This window comes from Xiphias gladius, chromosome 3, assembly GCF_016859285.1.
Source record: "Xiphias gladius isolate SHS-SW01 ecotype Sanya breed wild chromosome 3, ASM1685928v1, whole genome shotgun sequence".
Classification (NCBI taxonomy): Eukaryota; Metazoa; Chordata; class Actinopteri; order Istiophoriformes; family Xiphiidae; genus Xiphias; species Xiphias gladius.
In genome coordinates, this window is record NC_053402.1 from 6,316,738 (window position 1) to 6,339,457 (window position 22,720).

General features: G+C 38.4%; 1 protein-coding gene and 1 long non-coding RNA gene across 8 annotated transcripts; one reads left to right on the plus strand and one right to left on the minus strand.

Moving 5' to 3' along the window:
• LOC120786354 (choline transporter-like protein 2) lies at positions 1-19,098 on the minus strand. 6 transcript variants are annotated; one of them, XM_040121786.1, is made up of 24 exons: positions 13,260-13,754; positions 12,266-12,364; positions 12,049-12,097; positions 11,876-11,949; positions 11,655-11,739; positions 10,360-10,444; positions 9,736-9,849; positions 9,532-9,592; positions 9,221-9,344; positions 8,975-9,058; positions 8,720-8,832; positions 7,769-7,900; positions 7,567-7,666; positions 7,205-7,297; positions 5,844-5,928; positions 5,392-5,654; positions 5,175-5,269; positions 4,745-4,848; positions 4,551-4,624; positions 4,372-4,442; positions 3,751-3,839; positions 3,524-3,608; positions 2,790-2,977; positions 479-589 (listed from the first exon to the last, which is right to left on the minus strand). In XM_040121786.1, exons 1-23 carry the CDS (start codon positions 13,291-13,293, stop codon positions 2,817-2,819), a joined length of 2,274 nt encoding a protein of 757 aa, XP_039977720.1. In that variant the 5' UTR covers positions 13,294-13,754; the 3' UTR covers positions 479-589; positions 2,790-2,816. The 6 variants fall into 6 exon arrangements, with proteins under 6 accessions (XP_039977728.1, XP_039977759.1, XP_039977749.1 ...); XM_040121794.1 differs by lacking the exon at positions 2,790-2,977 and having other exon boundaries at positions 1-589; XM_040121807.1 differs by lacking the exons at positions 12,266-12,364; positions 13,260-13,754 and adding an exon at positions 18,928-19,098.
• Positions 13,800-22,720, plus strand: LOC120786386. 2 transcript variants are annotated; one of them, XR_005706715.1, is made up of 4 exons: positions 13,849-13,908; positions 14,367-14,413; positions 21,320-21,394; positions 22,438-22,720. It is a non-coding gene; the product is annotated as an uncharacterized LOC120786386 (long non-coding RNA). The 2 variants fall into 2 exon arrangements; XR_005706716.1 differs by lacking the exon at positions 14,367-14,413 and having other exon boundaries at positions 13,800-13,908.

Genomic DNA, 22,720 nt, shown 5'->3' on the forward strand with positions numbered 1-22,720 from the left:
TACATTTTAAACAACTTTAATAGATTACTTTTATGCTTACCTTGCTTTTACGTGTACCTTCACGTAACACTCATTAAAAATAAAAACATACTCAAATTAACAACATACTAAAAAAAAGTTTTTGGATGTTAACTGCATGAAACAAACACAAAATAACGTCCAAAATGTTAAAATCCGTAAAAGGTCTAAATTGAATTCCTGGTATTATGAAAAACCAAACTGTCTCACTCATAAGAAATGGAGACATGTGGGAATGTGAACCCCATTTTAGATTCTAATTGGACGACACATGTTGGACTAAAGTTATGACCTATTTGGCAGAAACAAAATACAATGGATGACACTACTGATTGTCACCTGTAGGCTCCTGGTGACTGATGGCATTAGGTTCTTGTCCTGACCTGTTTCCACTGAATCAAACCACAGTCAATTTTAGCCCACAGTCTCACCTCACTAAGGCTTACACTGTTAGAGGATGTGCTCTACTGAGCTAGCTGGGTCTTGTTCTTCTTATTTAGGACTTTGCGGAGGCTCTCAGGCATCAGGTAGGGCCTCTCTGGACTGCCATCATTTCTCTCAAGATCCTCCACTGGAATGAGATTAAATATAAATGGCATTAAACTAAGGTCATTAGATACAACGTTTTTACTTATTTGTGTACAGCAGAGAAATCCTACAGTCTCAACAGATCCAAGTACTTTTAAATGAGGGTCAAGCTTCACAATTGATATTCAATACAAGTAAATCTGAGGGACAAAATTAATTGGGCTTAATTCCAGGTCTGCAGAAAAATGACATACAGCTTTATTCAGTTGGCAACAACATGCATCCATTTAAAAGAGTTTAAATACTGTTGTGTTATGCAGTGAAGACTTTTTGCTTCAAATACTGTTTATTTAGCCAGCTGCACTGCCAAGAAAACATTCCTTTGCAAAGGGGTACTGAATGCATATCTACATTGCTTTACAGTAAAAACTCCAACATAAGAGCCTACAAAACAAGTAGCTTCACGAGAATTACCAGTATTCATTCGTACCAATACAAATCTGTTATGGCTTTGTGTGAACTGAATTTAAAGTGCACTGATAGTGCAGCATACTAAAAAAGTAGCACTGATTATCATTTTAGGTACCCTTAAAATTTTAAGTTACAGGTGCAAACATTAACAATGTCAATTAGGCACACGAACGGCTTCAAGTTTCAATTGGCCAGTGGCAGTGGGAGGAACTATTAAATGCAAGTTTCTCTCAGATTAAGCCATTCAAATAATGTCAAGATATTCGGTGAAGCAGTTTTTCCATCACATTTAAGACTACCATAAACCAAGTACTGACATTCCAAGTACCATGTCATTAAAAGATGAAGAAAGACCTGGCTGTGAACAAGAGAAAGTTTCTAAACTAATTAAATCTTATCAGCTCCAATTGCAGACCATCATTTAGCCATATTAATCATGCAGTAATTTATCTACGTGAAATATCCCTGTGCACATTTTAAAGCGCTTATTCCAAGAGACATGCTTGATGTTCAATTGACCATTCGCTAAGCCCTGGATGCCATTAGTTACTGTTGCTAGCTTTCCATTCTAGCACAGCACATAAGCAGTTAACGATGATAATGGTAGCAGATTTATCAAACCTATAAAACCTTTATAAAACCTTGTAAAAAAGGATCTTAAATATGCACTTTGTTGATCAGACTTATTTAATTCTAACATATCACTTTTTGTCTGCTTAGCTTACATACTTATGTTACATGTATGCTTCATTGCTAGCAATAATACAAGATTGTAAGTATGTTCTACTTTTGATGTTAAGAGAAAAGGCTTTTAGAATGAGGACTAACCAATTTGTTTGACAAACATAACGCTAGCTCAGATAAGGAATTTGGCGGGTGTTGCTAGAGTGGACAGAGCCGCTAACGTTAGCCTAAACTCTGATAGCATCCAGGCTCAGCTTCCACACAGCGATGAAATACTACACAGTGTCTAGTGTGCTAGTCATGAATAGTGCTTCTTTCTATGTAACCTGTAAGTCCCCAAAAAGGAATCAATGACGATATGCTACCACTTGGCCTTGGAAGTAACACTGGGTTATTACTGTAGGTAGTAAGATAGTTATCTGTACATGCCTAGGATTGCATCTGGTTAGGGCAGATAAACATTGTTTAGTCCATGCCTTAAAACTGTTGCTCTTAAGGTTTTAATTTTGGAAAGCTCACACAAAAGACAGCACAATCAAAATTCTTTAAATGCCCAGTTTCACTACTACTACAGCCACACAACACTTCAACATACGTAGAAATCCAAAGCTTGACAGGCTTGGAGTGGGTAGTTATGGTTGCTAAGCTATGATTGGACAATCACTGTCTGAAGGAGGGGTTTAGTGAATGGTCAATTAAGAAAACAAATCCTTAACACCTTATTTCCCAAGTTTCCATGTGTTGAAGGACAGTTAAGTTAAAGAAAATGTTGTGCACCAGTCAGCTGTGAATAAATGGAAAAGTCTTTCATTCAGTATGCAAATCAAAGGGTTGTATCCACTTGCTGAAGTAGAGAAGAAAAACACTGAACCCCTGCCACTTTAAGGCATTGTGTTCTATAGTTGTACCACAATCTGCCTCTGTGAGACTAGTGGGTTAAGTGCAAAAGAGAATTTTCTAATGGGTAACAACAAAGTATCAGCTTCAGTATCATAATTTAAAATAGTCTTGAACTGTAGCAGTCAAAAAAAGTGTTGGATTTTGTTGTGCCCGTAATTCAGTGAAAAAATTTAGAATGTCTGTCCTACAAAATTCCTCTAAGATGCGTCCTCCTCTTATGTTTGCTGTTGTTTCAACTGGATGTCTTCATTGTCTTGTTGCTTAGCAGAACACGAAGATGAATCCTCAGCCTTGTTCTTCCACAGAATCTCATAAAGAGTTGAGGACATGTAATAAGGCCTTGCAGCTGAACCGTCATTGCGCTCCAGGTCTTCACCTTAATGTGTGCAAATGTGTATTTGTATGTGTTAATGGATGGAACAGAAAATAAGTATAGAAAGAGCCAGTAGGAAGGGGGGTTGGTGAATTGTGGGAAGTGAGAAAAGGAAGAGAGAGACAAAAAGAGAAAGAAAGTCAAATAGCAGGCAAGCAAAGGCACCCACAAGCATTATAGATTTTAAAAAAGTTACAGTTGAACACCAGGCAGCAGCAATTTTCAGGTTACCATACTATAAGCCGCAGACTGTTATTTTGAAATGGTGGAGACATTTTGGCACACCATATTCATGCAATTTAGAATTAGTGACAGCCCAACACCAAAAGCAAAGTAAGAATTCATGGAGTGAGAAAAGTTTTGATTCAGCTGATTATCAAGCTTTACATTTTTCATCGAGCAATTAATGATTAATCCTTGCTTAAGTCCTTTCTTCAATACAACATGTCCTCAATGCTTGTTTCTTATGTGTAAAGTCCATCTGACACTTATATAGACAATCTATAAGTATTATATGGATCTCAAAAAAGCTGAGGAGGTGCTACTTACAGAAACAGAGGAACAGAGTGTCCACACACATGGCGTACACACTAAAGAATCCATGGGCGATGAGATACGAGCCAATCACGACAGTCTGGTCAGGACAGGAACCATACATATATTTCACTCAAAATGCACAGGGAAGCGCAGGGAAAACAGAATCATACACTAGTTCTTCTGTGCTTTTGATTATATATCTAAAGTTTTTCCCTGGAACAAAAGGCCCTCTGACTCACCAGGATGGGTACCCAGTAGTAGTGGAGATTGGGAGCTGTATTCTCAAAGGCTTTCACTCTCCCAGAGAAGAAAAAGAAGGCAAAGACTCCTGTGGAAGCAAGACCAAAGAAAACTCAAATTTTGCATAATTTGTGGTAAGACAGTTGCTCTGATGTTTCTTATAACTGGTATACTTTATAAGTAAAAGTTTAATACAGTCCCCATAGACTACTATTGTATGATATCAAATGTACATGAACCCATTATGATGACATGTATAGTTTATGAATTAGTATGAGTTACATATTGCATTAATGTCTATGGATGCCTATTCAGCATTGCTGTATTTTAAAAAAAAAAAAAATCTGTACACAGTACAAATTTCATTCAGATGATGATCTCTACAGATTATGAGATAAATGTTGTAATACATTAAAATGTCATTAAACCTTCAAATCATTCACTCCCACTGCTTCAGTAACTCAACATATTAAGATTAATAAGTTTTCATTGAAATATCAAACAAAAATCATGCCAATCAGCTTCAATGAGTACAGAAATGACACATTTTCTTTAGGAATTGCTGTTCTTGTCTTAAATATACTCAGCATGAAGAATAAGGATGAAATAAACAGACTAACCCACAAGCCCAACGATGAGTAGTTTGCCCAAAAACAAGAGGAAATCTGTCACTTTATCCAAGACAGCCACCCTAGGGGATTAAAAACAATCATTTAACCTTTGAAAAAAATACCAATGATATACAAAAAAAAGGCATTAAATTTGTTTTTGTGAAAAATTATACAACATTTACACTCACCTGATCATGTTCCTCATGAGGAGGAAGAAGGCATCTCTGGCTGAGGTGCAAAAGTTTTTGCCATATATCGCCACCTAGAGGCCAAATGTACTCATTACATTGAAATACTTCCACATTATATAAACAATACCTTGTGCCTCAATTTTAAAGATGCCAGGGCTGAGTTCAGTGAAATAAACGAATAAAACACACACCATAATGTAGGCATTTCTGTTTAGGAACTTGATGAATTTCTCCAGACACCAGAAGCAGCACTTCAGACAGCACAACAGGAACTTCGCAAACTTATTTTGGGCTCCTTTGAATGATTCCAAAAATATTTGAAATAAAGAGCGAGTTAGTTACTTGAAAACTAATTTATCTCTCTCCTTTGCTTTTTTTGCACTTAAATGATTAAACAACCGATTGGAATTACTGTGCAATCAAACTAATGATCTTTTCCAGCACTGAAATCTCTATTGCTACTATTTGAAATGTCCAATAAGACTAAACCCCACCTATGTCCACTGCAAGCCAGCTTGACACAGGTTTATTGCTTGATCCTGGTCTGTATGTTATACAAACTATGGATTCTGGTTTTGAGTAGACATCTACATAATACTGTGATCCACAAAAGTAACAAACCTTTCAGCTTGTGGTCCAGATACTCCAGCAGAACCCTGATGATCTGAATGATGGATAGAATAAGGGAGCCAAATGCCAGACTTCCTGTATGATATCTAAAACAAGACACAAAAGCAAAAAACATAACAAAATCACAAGGGAGACAACGTAGAAGAAAATCAAATGTCAGATGTGAAATGTACCAAAACTTCCCACACCCAAACCCACCCACACACACCTGAGAGATCTCCCTAGGGAAGAAAACACTGGGAAGGCAGGCATGTCATCTGGCTTGACAAAGGCCCAGTAGTACGAGGCAAAGGCCCCGGCCAGTGTCATCTGTCCCAGAGCAATGACAAAGTTGGCACACCAGAAGAAGAGGAAGACGTTGTAGAACTGCAAGCCGATCAGGTATTTGTGGTAAACTGTCTCTCCTCCGTAGAAGGCAAAAAGGCACTGGGAGTCATGGCACTGCGCTTTCATGGGACTGATTGTGTAGTTCTGAGCACAGATACAGGCTATATTGAGAGATCTACATACTTTGGAAATCCAGAAGATTTAATATGATGGTATAAACATAATTAAAATGATGAATCAGTGAGATGTAGTAAGATTTAAAAAAAAAAAAAAAAAAAAAAAAAAGCTACCTGGATGTTCCAACGTTAATTGTTGAGAAATGAAAAAACTTACAGCTGGGTCACAAATTTTCCTTGAATGGTCACATGCCGTCTCATTGAAAACTTTGTAAATAGGCTCATTCGAGGTAGACAAGAAACTGATCAGTTCTGTCAAGGATTACAACTTCAATCAACATCCTATAATGTATACTATCATCACATCACCTTAAATTGCATTCAGTTGTGCAGATGCTTTTGACCAAAGTGTCTTACATGCATACGGGGGGAGCAATCTAGGGGTTGGGTTTCTTGATCCCACTTGTGTCCAAACCTTAAAATTAATGTCTGACCCAATATAACACCTGCGCTTAGGTAGTTATCCACACATCTAGGAGATAATCACTGCAAAACTTAAGCTGAATCCAAAAGTCTGGACTTCACTGTACTTGCAGACTTGCGAACTGAACAGGCAAATTCTCATGAAGTCCATAAGTGCCTAGGCCTGTCCAAATCCACAATTCATCAAGTCCACAAGGGGCTTCAAGCGGACAGTCTGCGAAGTTCTACAGAGTCCCCTTGGGCTCCTTGGAAGATTACAGTACGAAATTATTAGAGCATAGTACTTTTACCTTTCTCTAAAAGAAAGGAATAATATTAACAATAATAATGTACCATATTTATTTTTGAGGACATCTGCATTTTTCATTTTTGATGTATGATTTCATTGATGTAGTGAGGTTTGATATTGCATATATAGAAAAATATGGACAGGCATAATAATTTGGATTTGAATAGCAGAGCAAAGATTGGTTTTCATCCAGCCACATCCTCCTACACATCCTCCTACACATCTTCAACTACAACTTCCAAGCTCTCAGGATTTGATGTCATTATAATATTAGCAGCGTTTCGCAACAATGTAAAGCATCAGACTCTGCACATATTCTGCATGAACTGCCAGTGTTTGTACTGTATCATTAAGAACTGCTCAGAAAAGTCAGAAGTCTGCAAGTCCAGGGAGTAGAAATTTTGATTCAGTCTCATTCTCTTAAGCTTACTATGTCACCCTGTGCTGTCCGACCTTGACTTCAAAATGAACTGGATGGTTACTTTATACATTTTTACATTACTCAAACAGATCTGCCAATTATTGTTGTGTCCCCAAATCTCTCATACAGTATATCAGAGTTCAAGCTGTTACTTATCTTTAATGAGGTTTTTTTTTTAAAAAAATAAATCAATGGAAAATACAACATTGAGTTATTTTCTTTGATTGCAATCACTCCATTTTACCAGCTGGTGGTTACATGCCTGGCTCATGGGCAGCTCCAAAAATGTTGCTGAGTATGAATTTTCCCTACCTGTTGTTGCCAGGTTTCTGACTACAGTCAACCTTAAATAATAACACTGACTGACTTTAACTTGAAAGGATACACAGCAGTAACTGCCCAGTAGGCGATTACTATGGCCAGGAGGAGGAAAGTGAACAGTGGATAGAGAAGGGAACACATCACATGCCCAATGGCTCTGTAGACACAACAGTATTACTGGTGGTTACATATATTCAAGCAAAAAAAGAGAAAAACAATCTATCTTCACTTTGAGTTACATATATTTTGATTACTTCTTCTGTGCCTGTGCCATTAGTCTGACACTTTAATCCATTACTGTGAGTCACACTTAAATTATTTCAGGGTCAGAACAATTCAACATCTTAACTTTCATTGATCTGTTTTTTTTCCACTCTTCCCATCCTGTCCTTTAAAAGTGTCTGCAGCTCTAATGTGAAGTCTGACCTGCTGGCTTCTTTGATGAGAGCAATGGCAATGAGAATCCTTTTCCTGAGGAAGATGAGCAGTAGGATGATAATGACTTCCACAATGGCCAGGATAATCACTAAAGGAGAAGGGTGGGATAGGGAGAGATCATATGGGTGTACTCATTTTACAGCAACATATTACAGTCTATAAACATGTAGACTATGTGCTGTGTACTGACTGAAGGCTAGCCAGGTCTGTCTAATCTGCAGGTAGACTGAGAAGTCTGTCTGGAAGCCCAGTTGCTGTAGAGTCACATTAGCTCCTGGCTCTCCCTTCAGGGCAGCATACTCCATGTAGCAGTGGAAGATACCTGACCACCAACAACAAACACATATAGCAATGGTAAGCAACTATATTTTTTAAACAGAAAACTGAATCAGTGTACAACATAGCAGAAACAAAATGTTGTAATTAAAAAAAAACAAACAAACAAAAAAAAAATCTATTCCTGAGGAACAAAAAACAATAAAAAACAGAGCTTTTCAAAAAAGTAAATTGGGGATCAAACATCAGGGGTGTAGCTTCTGGGTGGGAGAGAATACAGGCATCTGTATATACATACTTATTACTTTCTCTAGCTCCACCAGATTACAACGGAGGCTCTACCATTTATTTAGCTGTTATCATGGTGAATCGTAGTATCTGAGCTCCATTGATGATGGCCCTTTTCTTTTACCATGCATGTGCTTAACTCAAGCTGTCTCCTAAATTCATAAAAAGTAGGTTAAGCAGGTTTTATGTGCTATATGTAGTGTGTTCACATTGGAAACATGATAAAGTAAAGTACATTCAAAATAGTTACTAAAAAAAAAAAAATAAAAAAGATTTTTGAATGTGCTTTTGATGCACACTACTCTCCCACAATGCAATATAAAATATATCATCAAAAGTGATAGTGGAAAGACAACATAAATTAAGGGATTCAAAACAGTGAAAATTTCGATTTTATCGAACTAACTGTGATCACCTTTTCTGGAACGTAAAACTCTTTGCTTCCCATTTTAGGGTTAGGGAAGTCAGAATTCAAGGTTTTTTTAAACCTGTTTCCTGAAATAGGCCCTTCGGGGGCTGAACTATTTTGAGATGGGCATGACAAAAATTATTAAGTTTTGGGTGCTTTCGCCCTTACCATATCCTATGACCAGTATCACCATTGCAATAATGACCCAGACCATTATCCCTGCCAGGTAGCGCAGGAGGATGATGAAGAGCAGGCTGGTGAGCATAGCAATAACCAACCCTCTGGAGAGAGATGAAGGTGTGAAAAGTGAAGGTAAGCATAGAGAGTGAGCGGTGAAACCAGCTGATATTCATTCTGCACAGATAGGGATCAAAATGAACAAGAAGCAAGAAGCAGATTTACAAATGTCAGTTAGTGTCTTACATGAGAATCCAGTACCAGGACTGTGTGTAATCTTCAAAGATTTTCATGACCACCTGACGAGCCTCAATAACCACAGTGGCATTCCTGTGCAAAGATTGCTGTGTGTTTATCTGTTTAAGCACTTTGGAATTCCTCTTAGGCAATATTTGTAAACTCTAATGTGGCAGGTTGGGACAGGCCAAAAAGCATATTTCAAGTGACACTCACAAAATATTCGTGCCACAGTAATTCTAGCGATGTACTCACTTGACTCCATCCACCAGATTCTTGGCATCTATCATGTTTCCGGTTCCATCATCAAAGTGAGATTTGTTTCCCACAGTTATCACCCCTCCTTTCTGGCCCAAAGCTGGGAAACACCGGCGTGTGACTGGAGGACAGTAGAAGAAATCTCAACAATTTAAAAAGAGACTGATTGATTCTATTTTTTGAGAAGTAAAAAAAACAAAAAAACAAAACAATCACAACATATATTTTATATTCCAGAACTTTCCAGATTTGCTCTGCCACTCTGGATGTATATAAAATGTAATATTGTATTAAAAAGCCCAACTCACAGGGCTTGCTGGGGGTCAGCATGGCAGGACAGAGACCTAAACTGAGGATAACCGATATAGCCTGAAACACAGGATATCCAAAAGAGGTAAGGTGTGTGAAAAGCTTTGGAAAATAAAATAATTGAGGTAATAAAGTGTGATGTTGGAAAAAAGCATCCAAAAAGACTTAAATTTAGTGTCTCAACAACATGGCTTCAAACTCACCATTGTATTAGTCACACCTTCCTTGCAGAAGTTTTTGTAGTAGTCAAAGTCATTTTTGTTGTTGTACGCTTTGACTAATGTCATGAACTTTTCGGGGCACTTCTCCACACACATCTAAGCGGGAAGCAACATTTACAGCAGGATACAGTTACATTAAGTGCAGGAAATTAATTTATTGGTCATGATTTCAGATACAAAATGCAGCGCAGCAAAGAGAATGAATGCCAACAATTTTGGTCAAAGAGGAAGAAAACAAAAGCAATAGCTATGTCCCAATTCAATACTACATACTAATTCTAATCAGGTTTTGAGAATGTAGTGTATTCCAACTGGAAAAGTATACTCAAAACAGTCAGGATTCAAGACGAAATACACTTGATTTTGGACTCTGCTGTTGATGGACACTATTCTCCCACAGTATATGGGGGAGTCATTCACAGATGCCTATGACACGCACTCGTGCACATATTGTATAATTTCCTGTTATCTTAAAGCACTTGAATAAGTTACATACAGCATATCCATATATTGTATACAGTTAGTATATGGCATTGGGGTGGGACACAGCAATAGTTTTGCATCACCAGAAAAGAATACATGAGGAGAGAAGAGTGGAGTTCACACCTGTGTGGTCGGACACTGGAACTCCAGCAGCACTACGGGGCTGGCGCACTTCATGATGTTGAAGTAGAACAACAGGGGCTTGTTCCTGTTAAAACACACGTACAAAGTAGTCAGAGGGTAAAAGCACATACATAAAAAGTGCATGAGAGGTGTTAAAGCAATATCTGTGCATTTCAATCACTAACAGACTCCTTCAAAATGAAGACATGCCATTCTCAAGTGCATAATGCTTTATTAGTGTTTTTGGCTATCTTGCCTTCATCAGGGTGGTGTTTGTGGCGATTTCCGGTTTCCTTACATACAGTCCATTGACCAGTCAGGTGACTGGAAAAATCAACATAGATACCAAGTATACAAAATAACATTACCATCATTCTTTTCTTAAAAGCATACCATAAAATACCATTAGTTGGTACACACATTACATGTTTGTGGATTGTTCAACCATGCACATTCTTGTAAAAAAGTTCAAGTGAGAGGAGTGGTTTCATAACACACAAAGGATGTCATTTAACTGTTAACATGTCCATGTCCAACCCTCATGTAGGAAAAACATTACAAAAATCAAGATATCTATCCAGTTGCAGCACATTCAATGGAAATTAATAATCCATTCTCTTCCCTTAAATATATGGGAACTGAGAAGGTACATTTGTCAAAGAGAGGGGGAGATTTTGGAAATTCTGGATTTCTAATTTGGGCGCTTCAAGCCCAAAAGGGTTAAATAAGGAATTGGATTTGAAGTCAACAGACTCTGTTAGATTATATTTGTTCTCAGAGAAAAGCAATTTTTTGAACAGTTGGAAGTTTAGTAACTGGATGTGTTGAGGCCAACTGCAGACTGATTTTGAAATTAGTTTGGGTTATCCATAAATATTAAGAGATGGAAGAGAACTGAGTCTGGAAATTCAACCTTTTATCCATTGATGGGTTAAGATGAAATATTGTATTTGATAGTGAATATTCAGAAAAAAATTGTAGTAATATTGTACGTTTTGTCTTCGTGGTAATTTATATTTCTCTTTGACTTTTCTTAATAGTATTTTTTAAGAAAAGGATGATGATAGTATTGTTTTGTATTTTTGTATCTATTCTGATTAAGGCAAGATAGTTGAAAATACTTGGTGAATAAAACATGGGGAGCTGGAGTTGTGTGAAGTATTTTAATTTGGATGGACTTGCACTGAATCTCAAACTGTTACTTGCTGTGTGTGCACACTCAAAGTAAGAAGTAAGAAGAAAATGTCCAGCAGAGCAACAGGAATATTTACATCTATACTTGGAAAGCAACTCACTCAAGTTTGGTGCCAGCCTGTCCACAGAACTGGCCTTGACTGTCTGTGGGATAGATCACCTTTCTGGGGTCACCCTGGGACCAGGCTGGGAGCACAAAAACAGAAGGTAAAGGTTAAAAAAAAGTTGCTAGTTTTGTGTGTGTGTGTGTGTGTGTGTGTATGTGGGGGGGGGTGGATAGGTGTTTTTATAGGTAAACCAAACTGTAGTGTTATTTCCTTACCTAGTATTCCCACTGCAATATAACCCAGTATGGCAAGAATGAAGAGGATGCAGCATATGATGTCTGTGCAGCCCCTGGATTGGAGAGAGCAAAGTTTGGATGGTTCAAAATAAACTCTGTGCAGTCATTTAAAAACAGTAAAAGCCAGGGTTAAAATCACATCTCTATCTCACCTGTTCTGGATCGGGCCCTTGAAGGTTGGGTCATACTTCCTTGGCTCACCTACATTAGAGAAAGAAGTGAATTTATCACTCAGCAAGTTCTTTCTATTCTGATTACTGAAAACATGGCTTGGTGAGGGGTCTTATGAACTGTACATGCAACATAATATGTTAGGGGCAGAGATGCACCTTCAACCCACACTCAGTTTTAAAAGGAGAGTGGATTTACGGTTAAGAAACTGTATGCCTCCCTTCTCCTCCCATTGTTCTGTCAGATGACTTTTCCTTCCAGGCAGACACGCCTGGCAACCTGACAAATTCCTCCCTGCTGACTAAGCAAAAGAAAACTCATTTGGAAGACAAACCCAACATAACTTGCACAGCCACTACAGGGGGTGTAAATCATTTTTGGCAGTACGTTTAGTTTGACAAGCCAATAATGTCACGTTGATACTACTATATACTGTATGTGCATGTGTACCATTTAGCATTGGATCCTGACACCTTAGAGTCTAGACAGGAGTATGATATTCGTCGTGGCGTCTTTGCATATTAATTATGTATGTGGTCAGGGGGATAAGGGTGCTGCAAGCATTTACCAGACTAGCTCTTAGAGAGGTCACAGCTTCCTGTTAGAAAGAGCATGGGTATTGTATTTCAAATATAAGTGTCATGTCGGTATTGTCAGTCTGAAGTGCTACTTTTGAAGTTTAGAGAAAGGTGTAATAGCTTCGATATAGATCCCAAATGTACTTTTCAAATGATGAATATAAACAAGTAAAAAAATCAATTGCAGATTCAACAAAGTAAAGTGAGGCCTTGTTAACTACAGCATTGCTGTAGCAACCAGAAGAATTTACTCACTAGAAAAAGCTTGCTTACTAAGTGATTATCTACACACAGCACAGTAACATTTGTACAAGAAAAACACTGATAAAAGAGCTCCCTGCTCTCACACACCTGTATAATCAAAGCAAAGTCTACCAGCAGTAGCAGGTTCCCTACATACAAACACACCCTTTCTCTCCTCACATGCTGATACTGCTGCTCCACTTTCCCTCAAAACTATTTATACACTTCACAAAACAGAGTAATTTTAAGCAGTAAAAAAGACAAGTCAAAAGATTAGCCAGTGACCCTAGATTCATTTAACATTTCAAGGATGAATACAGAATGAAATAAGATTAAAATTAATATAAAACTAAAGCAAAAAGAGCAGTTACCATGCTTTCCATAATATTCTCCATCCCCTGGCATCTTGAAATTCCTTTCTGGGTCAAATGTTGAAATGTCTAGAGAACCCTTTTACTCTTTCCAAAGCCCCCTTATCTGGTTCACTTCTTCCTCCTTTCTCTGCTAGTATAAATGAATGCGAGCGGTAGAGACTAAGGTCTTGTGAAGGAGAAACCAGTCCAACCTGTCCCTGTATAGCTGTATAGCTGTGAGCCTGAGTAGACTTCCCCTCTGTTTATCCTGAAACAACTGCCTCTTTCCAATCTATGCTCCACCTGTGAATTTCCCTCTATCACCTCCCACTTCCAAAAGACCACTTTCAGTCTGGTTTTCCACTTTGTGTCTGTCTCAAAACAGCCATCCAAACAAGCAAGTAAAACTCATCTACAAGGAAGGCTAGGATTGAAAGGGAAGAGGCGTGGACATCAGGAAGAGGATAGGAATTGCTGCTGTATATGCAGAGGAGAAGTGTTGTAGATGGTATTAAAAACAGGTGTTTGGAGAAAACAACAAGGAATTCTGCCTCCAGTGGTGTTTTGTGTAGCTGCTGTGGAGGAAAAATGATTAGATTCAGGTGTGCAGGATATTTTTGGCTACAAATACCATCACCTTAATGAAGTGAAAGCCAACAATATTAAGGTAAATAATCAATCATCTTGTGAAGTTGAATAACTGCCATTAACCTGCCCTGTGGAGCATCTCAAACAGAATCGACTCAAATCTCCTCCTCTCAAAAGTGTTGTCTCCCATCTTGTGGGGACATGGCAGAAATGCACTGAAACTGAAAAAGATAAAACAAAAATCCTTCTAGCTCCCGTTTTTTGATCATTCTCTGTTCTGTACTCAACAGCCAAATGCAATTAGAGTATGTTCAGTGAATTCACAATTTCAACAAACAGCCCACCAAGGGATTAAATTCCAAAAATGTTTTTTACAGATGCTTACAGAAACAGAAAATTCTGCTGGAATGACCAAATGTTTCCATCCATTTTATTCTTGTTTCATAGCTAATGTTACTGGACACAGGAACTCCCATTAAGAGAGGTTTTGCTGTAATGTAATTAATCCCAAACCTTCATTTTGATTTTCCTGGACAGGAGAACAGCTAGTCTGACATGTGGGACAGTGCAGTGAGTGACGTAAGGTGAAGTAAAACCCACAGCTTTCGTTTTTAAATAGACCAAATTAGTTATTTCCTCTGCCAAGGAGGTTATGTTTTCACCTGTGTCTGTTTGTTGGTTTGTTTGTTTGTTTGTTTGATTGTCTGCAGGATTACTCAAATGTACCGAACCAATCCCATTAAAATTTGGTGTGGATCCAGTTATACGGTCAGATCCAGGAATTTTTTTTATCACTTTTCTTAACAGTGCGAGATAGGGCATTTTTCGCCATTCTAGTTAGTAATTGTATTTCTTTGGCGACAGTGAGCAACAGCTTTAATCTGTTAAAAGTTCTTCACAGGATCTAATCTAATCCAATGAACTACCACTGTGAAACCAGACAACCACTGAGCATTTATTAAAATCATTAGAAATACAAATGACATTTGCAACATATGTAAGAGCTTTGCTTTAATTATGAAAGGCCATACTGTTTTACGAATGAGGGTTTACATGGGCACCCATTACAAACTGCATTCGTATTGTGCTTTTGTGTGTTTTGACTGTAAGTGTAGTATAAATGCATCTATTCATTGTGTTATTTATCATTCAATAATATCAGATGGCTGAATTCCATTTAGCAGCTTCCATTTCAGGGTCCTGGTGTTTTTCATGCTGGCTCACTGTTACACTGTCATGGCTTACTAGAAGACTTGAATAAAGTGGAGCTATTACTAATGTTATTAGTAACACCTGTGCTTTTCCATCTGTGACAAACCAAAATCTGTGCTGTGAAAAAGGACTGTTATTTCAAATCTGACAGCACAAATGTTTAGTATCTAGCCCAGTAGCTCACAAATGTCTTACTTTTTCTGTCATGCCCCCCTTCAGAAGCCAAAATAAAATTTTACCCATGATCCTAGGCATGTAACAGCAACAGTACTGTATATGCTAGTAACAAATGTAGCCAAGATTAATTTTATTGAAATAAAGTTTTATTTACACTTCATTTAAAGACCTTTTTCCATCAGCAGAACTTTTGACTTGTCATAGCAGTCAGTAATTCATTTGAGACACCAATGTTTGACAGATCAAAATGTCTACGATGAAAAAGGTCCATTTTAATTTTCACACCACATTTCTGGTCTTCACAAACTGGCTGGGGTGTGAAGCTCTTTGACCGGCTTAGTTGCTTCTGCCAACCAGCTGTTACTGTTATGTACTGTAAAAACCTTTCAAATCCATTTTTATTACTGACGGATTGACAGCCCTCTATGGGAAGAAAAAAATTCTCTGGCTTTTTGGTTTTTTGACATCCACTGGTAAACTCAGAAATGCATCATGTTATGAATTAGCAAGACAAAGTTTTTTCTTGCAGTTCCTGAGAACTAAAAGAAGCTAAAAAAAAAATCATAAGTAAAAATGTACGGTTAGTAAGAAATCCTAAAATTCTAGATATACAAGACTATATCTAAATGGACTGTGATATCATAGCCAGTTTAATATAATCTAGAGGTTACAGTGGCTGCCCTCCCTGCCACTCTCCCCCATGTCTTTTATTACAGTAAGAGGGTGTGGAGTGTTTAAGTGCAAGTTCAGATCCATTTACGGTGTTACAAAGGAAACAACACTGCAATTACACACAAATCTATGAAAAAATAGACCAGAGTTATCTTCAACATCCACAGTTAAATGTTGAATCAATTGGAAAATTTGTGTACAAAATTTGGGACATTTGTCCCATAATATCTGGCAGTCAAGCAACACTCTTTCCCTAGTTTCTAAAAAAAAATTTTGACACGCAATATTTTCACATAACAGCAGGAAGATGGATCCGTATTTTATTATTTGAAAAAATATATATATCTAAACTTGATCTTTAACTCCATCTCCTGCATAATCCTCTCACAAAGTTACCCTCTTAAATGTGTGATCTCTGAAACCCTAGTGACCTCACAACACTGAAACTTCTGTTTGTACCTGTGAAGAACTAATAACATCATCTCCTTATCTCTGTTGTTACAACTGGTTAATTTCTGTAGCTCAGACACAGATTATGCAAAGTGTAACCAAAATCCAATTCAAATATGCAAGTTACATGAATTCGACAGAATTGGCAGGGCTATTTAACAAAAATGGCAAACAGGAAGCAAACACATTGAGATTTCTAGATTAGATATTCTGTTTACATGACTTCACTACACATACATAAATGACAACAATGTCAAATGTTCCAAGAGACATATAGCCATTAACAAAAAGGAACATTCCTCATCAATAAAGAGTCAGTCAGATCTGCCAAGATCAACAAACCCAGCTACTGACTAGTAGAAGAAAGTCAACATAGCTGATTAATACAAAAGATTGATCTCTGAAGTAGTCTTTCTTTCACATCCAAATTACTCTGAATTTGTACTGTATCTCTTCCTCTACCCAAGCTCATTTTCCCTGACCTTAATAACCAATCAGTTTCGCAACCCTCAGAGCATGCCTTTGTATTTTTGACTGTAGACAAGTTGGCAGGACCACTAGACAGTTAGCAGAGTCACATGATCCTGCTTGGGTTGTTAGGGTATGATCAAGCACATTTAAGTGGAAATGGCTGGCTGTAATGATGGAAATGTTTTTGGCTGTTTGTTAGTAGTAGAGAAGGAAAACTGTACATTATGGTAACTGAACTGAAAACAAATGAAACAGTACAAAAGTAGATCCAAAAATGCAGCTTATACGAGCTTTAACAAAGGCGAAAGAACGATCAGAGATGCCTGGGATCAGGTTTCAAACCACTCTCCTAAATATGGCTTATAATTACAACTAATTTCCACCAGGGCATGGCTGCATGGCAACTTCAGATCCTGTCATTGAGGTTTCTTCATATATCTCTGCCTGAAATTACTCCAACGTGTGAAACTGTTTATTCTGTGTACACTTTACTCTGAAATGCTCTCACTAAGGCATGTTAAGATTTTTGTCCTTGTCTCCTTTTTTTACCTGGTTTGAAGAAATATTTATGTGTTTGTTATTAGTTTGAGATATATTTATGAGACTCTGGAAACTAGATTTTTCCAGAGTCTCTTACCTAGTATCACTGTGATTTCTTGAGTGAATTTTCAGCCAAGTCACCACCATCTTCTCCCATGGCTCTAAATGCAATTATGTCCTCTGTTTCTCCGTATTTGTCACCTTACTCTGTGTCAAACTGTCTTAATACTTGAAAAAAATCCTTGAAAAAGTATTGTGGTTATTACAAACATGCAGACACAGTATGGTACTGCCTTTAGTGAAAGGTTGGAAATTTTAGGCATCATGTGGCAGGCAGAGAGGAAAAGGGTATGTCCAGAGAAGAGGAGGAGTCCCATTATGAAAACCAGCTGACAGAAGAAGTGCTATTGTTTTTCTTTTCTACTTCTTAACATCATAGCCCTGTGATAGACTGGAGACCTGTCCAGGGTGTACCCTGCCTCTATTCCAATGTCTGGTGGGATTGGCTCCAGCTCCCCTCGACCCTCAAAAGGATAAGCGTATAGATAATGTCAACATCCTGCAAAAGCTAAAAACGTTCAACAGATCGCTGCAGAACAGTATAAATTACCAAAAAAATCTCCATTTTATTCACTATTGTATACAAAAGCTGAGGTTATTATCCCAAAACTAGGCTTATTAGGAGTGAACATGATCCCTAAACATTTGTTTGAGTCATTTATTGCTAAATTTCTCTTGATGAAGTGTACTTCCTTTGTAAAAGCCTACTTATGAAAGAGCAGTATATCTCAACCAGAATACAACAAGGTGTATCACGATAAAAACACATTTATAAGGGGTAGTGGGAGTAAGGAGGGCATAATTACAACCAAAAAGAAGAAAGTCCAGAGCTGCAATCAAAACAACGAAAGAGATACTATTTTGAACGATACAAATACCATATACTGAGAATAGACTTTAAACACAATGTAGACTGTGTATGAAACTCAGTATAATATTTCTGATATGACAACACCAAGAGATACTAAAGGCATCTGGTTGACAAATGAAGATACTCTTCACATGTTTGAACTATTTTCTAATAAGCTCAGCTCTATACTTAGCTGGCGCCTACTGCCATACCAATCTGAGGAATGTGGCAGCAACTGGACAAGCAGCAGACAAAATGGGACATTGTACACCCAATATACAACAATATACGAAGTAATGTGTATCACCAGCTTACTTACATGCACCCTGGATTTTCAAAACATGACATAAAACCTAATATTTACTCACTTTAACTGTTGGTGAAGAAGTAAACTTACTATTCTAAGAACAAGGTTAATATTTATATTCATCAGTACAGGTAAGAGAGAAAGTGGTTCACTCGTACGAACGAACACGACAAACAAAAAAGGTATTCAAGTCATTAACGACACATATCCGACCTATTTGCGCTATCAGTAAGAGTAACGTTATTGTCCTGCACCCAAAGAAAACTATCTAACGGTAACTTATGGTAGCTGAGTGGTAACGCTGGCTATCCCGGGACGAATAAAGTGAAGCCTGCCCGTTTTGGGCTTTAAATAATTACCATATTTCGGTTTCTCCTCCAGTTCCATGATTACGGAGTGTTCCTTCTGGACCAACGCTGCTCATAAGCGACGGTTACAGCACATTTCCAGGCTTGGCAGAGGATATCGTGTTTAACTTCTGTCAATTTGAACGCCTCGTAGAAGTCCCCTCCAAAATCTTGATTGTCCAGCTAACATTTAAGGCGACATTCCTTCCAAGAGAAAGCTGACCACTTAAAACGCAGAATACCGTGATTGACAAGGGGATACACGAATCATTGAGTGAAGGCGGGAGTCCATGTTCCTGGAGATGGTATTATTTCTAGTAACGTCAACTGATACAAGGTGTCTAATATGCAATGACAGTTGACCAAATACAAATAATCTCATTAACGAATGAAATCTACATCACTTATGTTTGTCCATCATTAGGCATTCGCAGTGAAAATGTATCTTCATCACACAAGAGTGCAGCAAAGCAATGACATAGCATATCCTTTACTGGCCTGATGAAATGCAAGACAACATTAATTATAAAAGCAATCTATTCATTCATAATTCAGTTTAAAGACCAAACATTGCCTGGTCTGACTCTGCACTGTATGAGTCACGACAACTGCTAGTAGGCTGCAGGGGATGCGTAAAATCTAATTTTACTCAAGTAAAAGTAAAGATACCACATTATAAAACTGCTTCATTACAAGTAAAAACCCTACGTTCATAATTGTAAGTATTATAAGCAAAATGTATGCAAGTGTTTAAAAGTGAACACCAACACAGATACTCATAACATGAATATACATGACACAAATCAGTTGATACTTGATGAGACAGGCAAAGAGAGATTTGTTGAATTATATGCTAAATACTCAAGTGATGCTTATAAAAACATGCAAACGCAAACACTGCTTGTTAATGATGCATTAACACAAGAAGCAGCAAAACAAATCCCATCCTCAGACACAAATCACATCAAGCCAAAAGACATACACTGTACATCGCATGTTTCATTTGGACAGGACAGAGATTATAAAAAGAAATGGTGTAGAGGAAGGGGAAATAACATACTGAGAATTAACTGGCTCTATTGGAGGAGTGATCGCTGTGCTGCCTCTGTGGTTTTGCCTGAAATAACTTTTCAAGGATTGTTTCAGATCATGGGTTCTGACCCACATGTGTCACTGGTGAAACCCAAAGACAAACAATAGAAGGACTTGGGACCCTGGACTAGGACGTCCAATAATGCCACAGGCTGGGAAAAGACATCAGATCCAGAAGTCGACTATCACACAGGCCTAAGGGTGCACTGCAACAGATTTTCATCAGTGGCATTTTACTCAAATACATTTTCGTGCCACACACATCTGAAATTCTGGAATTGAAGGAGGTTCCAAATTGCCTGTGGGCCCAAAACAAATATGACGTTGGATTAATATAAGGGTGTAGAACCCATTGCGATCACACCAAAATCCTCATACAGGCCAAGTCAAAACCAATACCCATTGAAACAGGAAGCTGTAGTGGGCATCACACCTGTCTTTAACTCCCTCCTCAAAGCCGGAGTTAATGTGCCATTTGAAACCTCTCCTGTGCACACACCAATTTTTCCTGTTAAAAAGGTTAGAGATGCTGGTGAGCCAGACGAATTCGAAACGGGTAATGAGTTTTTTGGGTATGATATCCTGCTGTAGACAGTGGATTACAAATTATACAGAAATTGAGGCACCATTAGCAGCTATTGCTCAAGGACAAGGCCTCAAGGCAAATGACAAAGTTGAATGAACACCAGAAGCAGCTGATGCATTTGAAGGTCTAAAAACAGCGCTGCAAACCACACTAATATTAGGCTTGCCTGACCCGACAAGACAATTTACCCAGACCGTCGACGAAAAGAATGGTTATATGACATCAGTACTCTTACAAGAACATGGGGTGCGACTAAGACCTGTAGCTTATTTTTCATCCAAACATGACTCTAGCTGCCGGCTTTCCAAGACGTGTCAGAGCTATAGCAGCTGCTGTGACATTGTTTACTCTGACTTGACTCTCCTTGTTCAACACGCTGTGTCACTCATCCTGTTGGAACAAAAACATCACATCTGTCAGCAGCCATATGGTTAAGAAACAACACTGTTTTGTTAGAAATGCCTAACATCACTGTGAGAAGATGTATTATTCTTAACCCTGCTCCCTAAACATGAACCCTTCTTCCAACTCCAGAAGATGGTCAGCCACATGACTATGTTGCTGCCATAACTGAATTATGTTCACCCAGACCTGATTTGCAGGAAACACCCCTTTTGAACCCTTACCTGGAACTGTTTGTCGATGGATCAGCTTCTCGTAATCCAGAGACAAGCAAAAATCAGGAAGATTATGCTGTTGTGAATCTGTTTGACATTCTCATTTCAGAACCAGTACCTGCCAACTATTCTGCGCAAGCAGCAGAACTTAAAGCATTGATTGAAGCATGCGAACTGGCAACAGGTAGATATGCATGTGGTGTTGTTCATGTTTTTGGCACATCCATCCAGCTCCCAAAATAGCTTGCTGTGTGTAAATGCGAAGCTCACACTAACAACATTGACCTTGTTTCACATGGGAATGCAAAAGCAGATGCAGCTACCAAGCAGGCTGCAGAACAGACAATAACTGCTCAGTGCTTTTCTATACCTGATAACACACCCTTGATTCCCACAGCTGACTCACAGGAAATACAGAAGAGAACTTCTGCTGTAGCAGACACTTTGGAAGCAAAGTGGCTGTGCACACACTGATGGTGTATGGTTTGATCCAAAAGACAAACGCCTGTCTACCTCCCATCTTTTTCCTCACTATGCTAAGTTGACACATGGGAAGGACCATGTGTCGAAAGAGGAGGTTGTTAAATAAGGATCAAAGATTCTCTAACTTCTCCCAAAAAATTTTTTCAAAGTTGTGTGATTTGTGGTACTAACAATATAGGCAGAAGTATCCAGACAGACCAAGCAACTCACCCACCACCAGAAAATCCATCTACAAATGGATTTTATCTAGTTAACACCAAGTAAAGGGAAAAAGTATTGTCTTTTAATCGTTGACATGTTTTCTAAATGGGCTGAGCCTTTCCCAACAGCTAAACAGAATGCAGTAGCTAAGGCTTTAGTTACTGAGATCATTCCGAGATGGGGAATTCCAGGTAAAATCAGCAGTGATAATGGTACCCTGTTTGTCAGTGCTGCTCTAAAGAGCGTTGGTGAGTATTTGGCATTGACATTAAAGAACATTGTACTTATCCAGCCAGTGGTGGTGCTGTTGATAGAGAAAATGGCATCCTCAAAATCAAAGTTGCAAAATGGTATGATGACACAGGACTGCCGTGGACAAAAGCATTACCAGTTGTTTTGATGGTTTAAGTCCTTTTAAGATCCTGTTTAGCAGACCACTCAACACAGGAATTGGACCTGTTAAAAGGCAACTCCTGAGCACCAGCCATTGTGAAGATGAAATCTTGCGTTAGTGTGCAAACCTGTCCTCTGGGCTTTTTATAGTGTTCACAAGCAGTTGAAAGCAGCCATACCAACGCCAGCTGAAACACCATTGCATAACCTGGAACCTGGCGATTGGATTGTGGTGAAGGACCTGAGGAGGAAGAACTGGAAGGCTCGAAGGTGAAATGGTCCATTCCAAGTGCTACTGACAACTGAGACTGCACTGAAGGTTGCAGAGAGAGCAACGTGGATACACGCTAGCCACTTCACGAGAGTTCCTGATCCAAGTGCTCATCTGCCCCACTGAAAGGACCACACTCACACCTGCCGCTTGTGTGTAGAA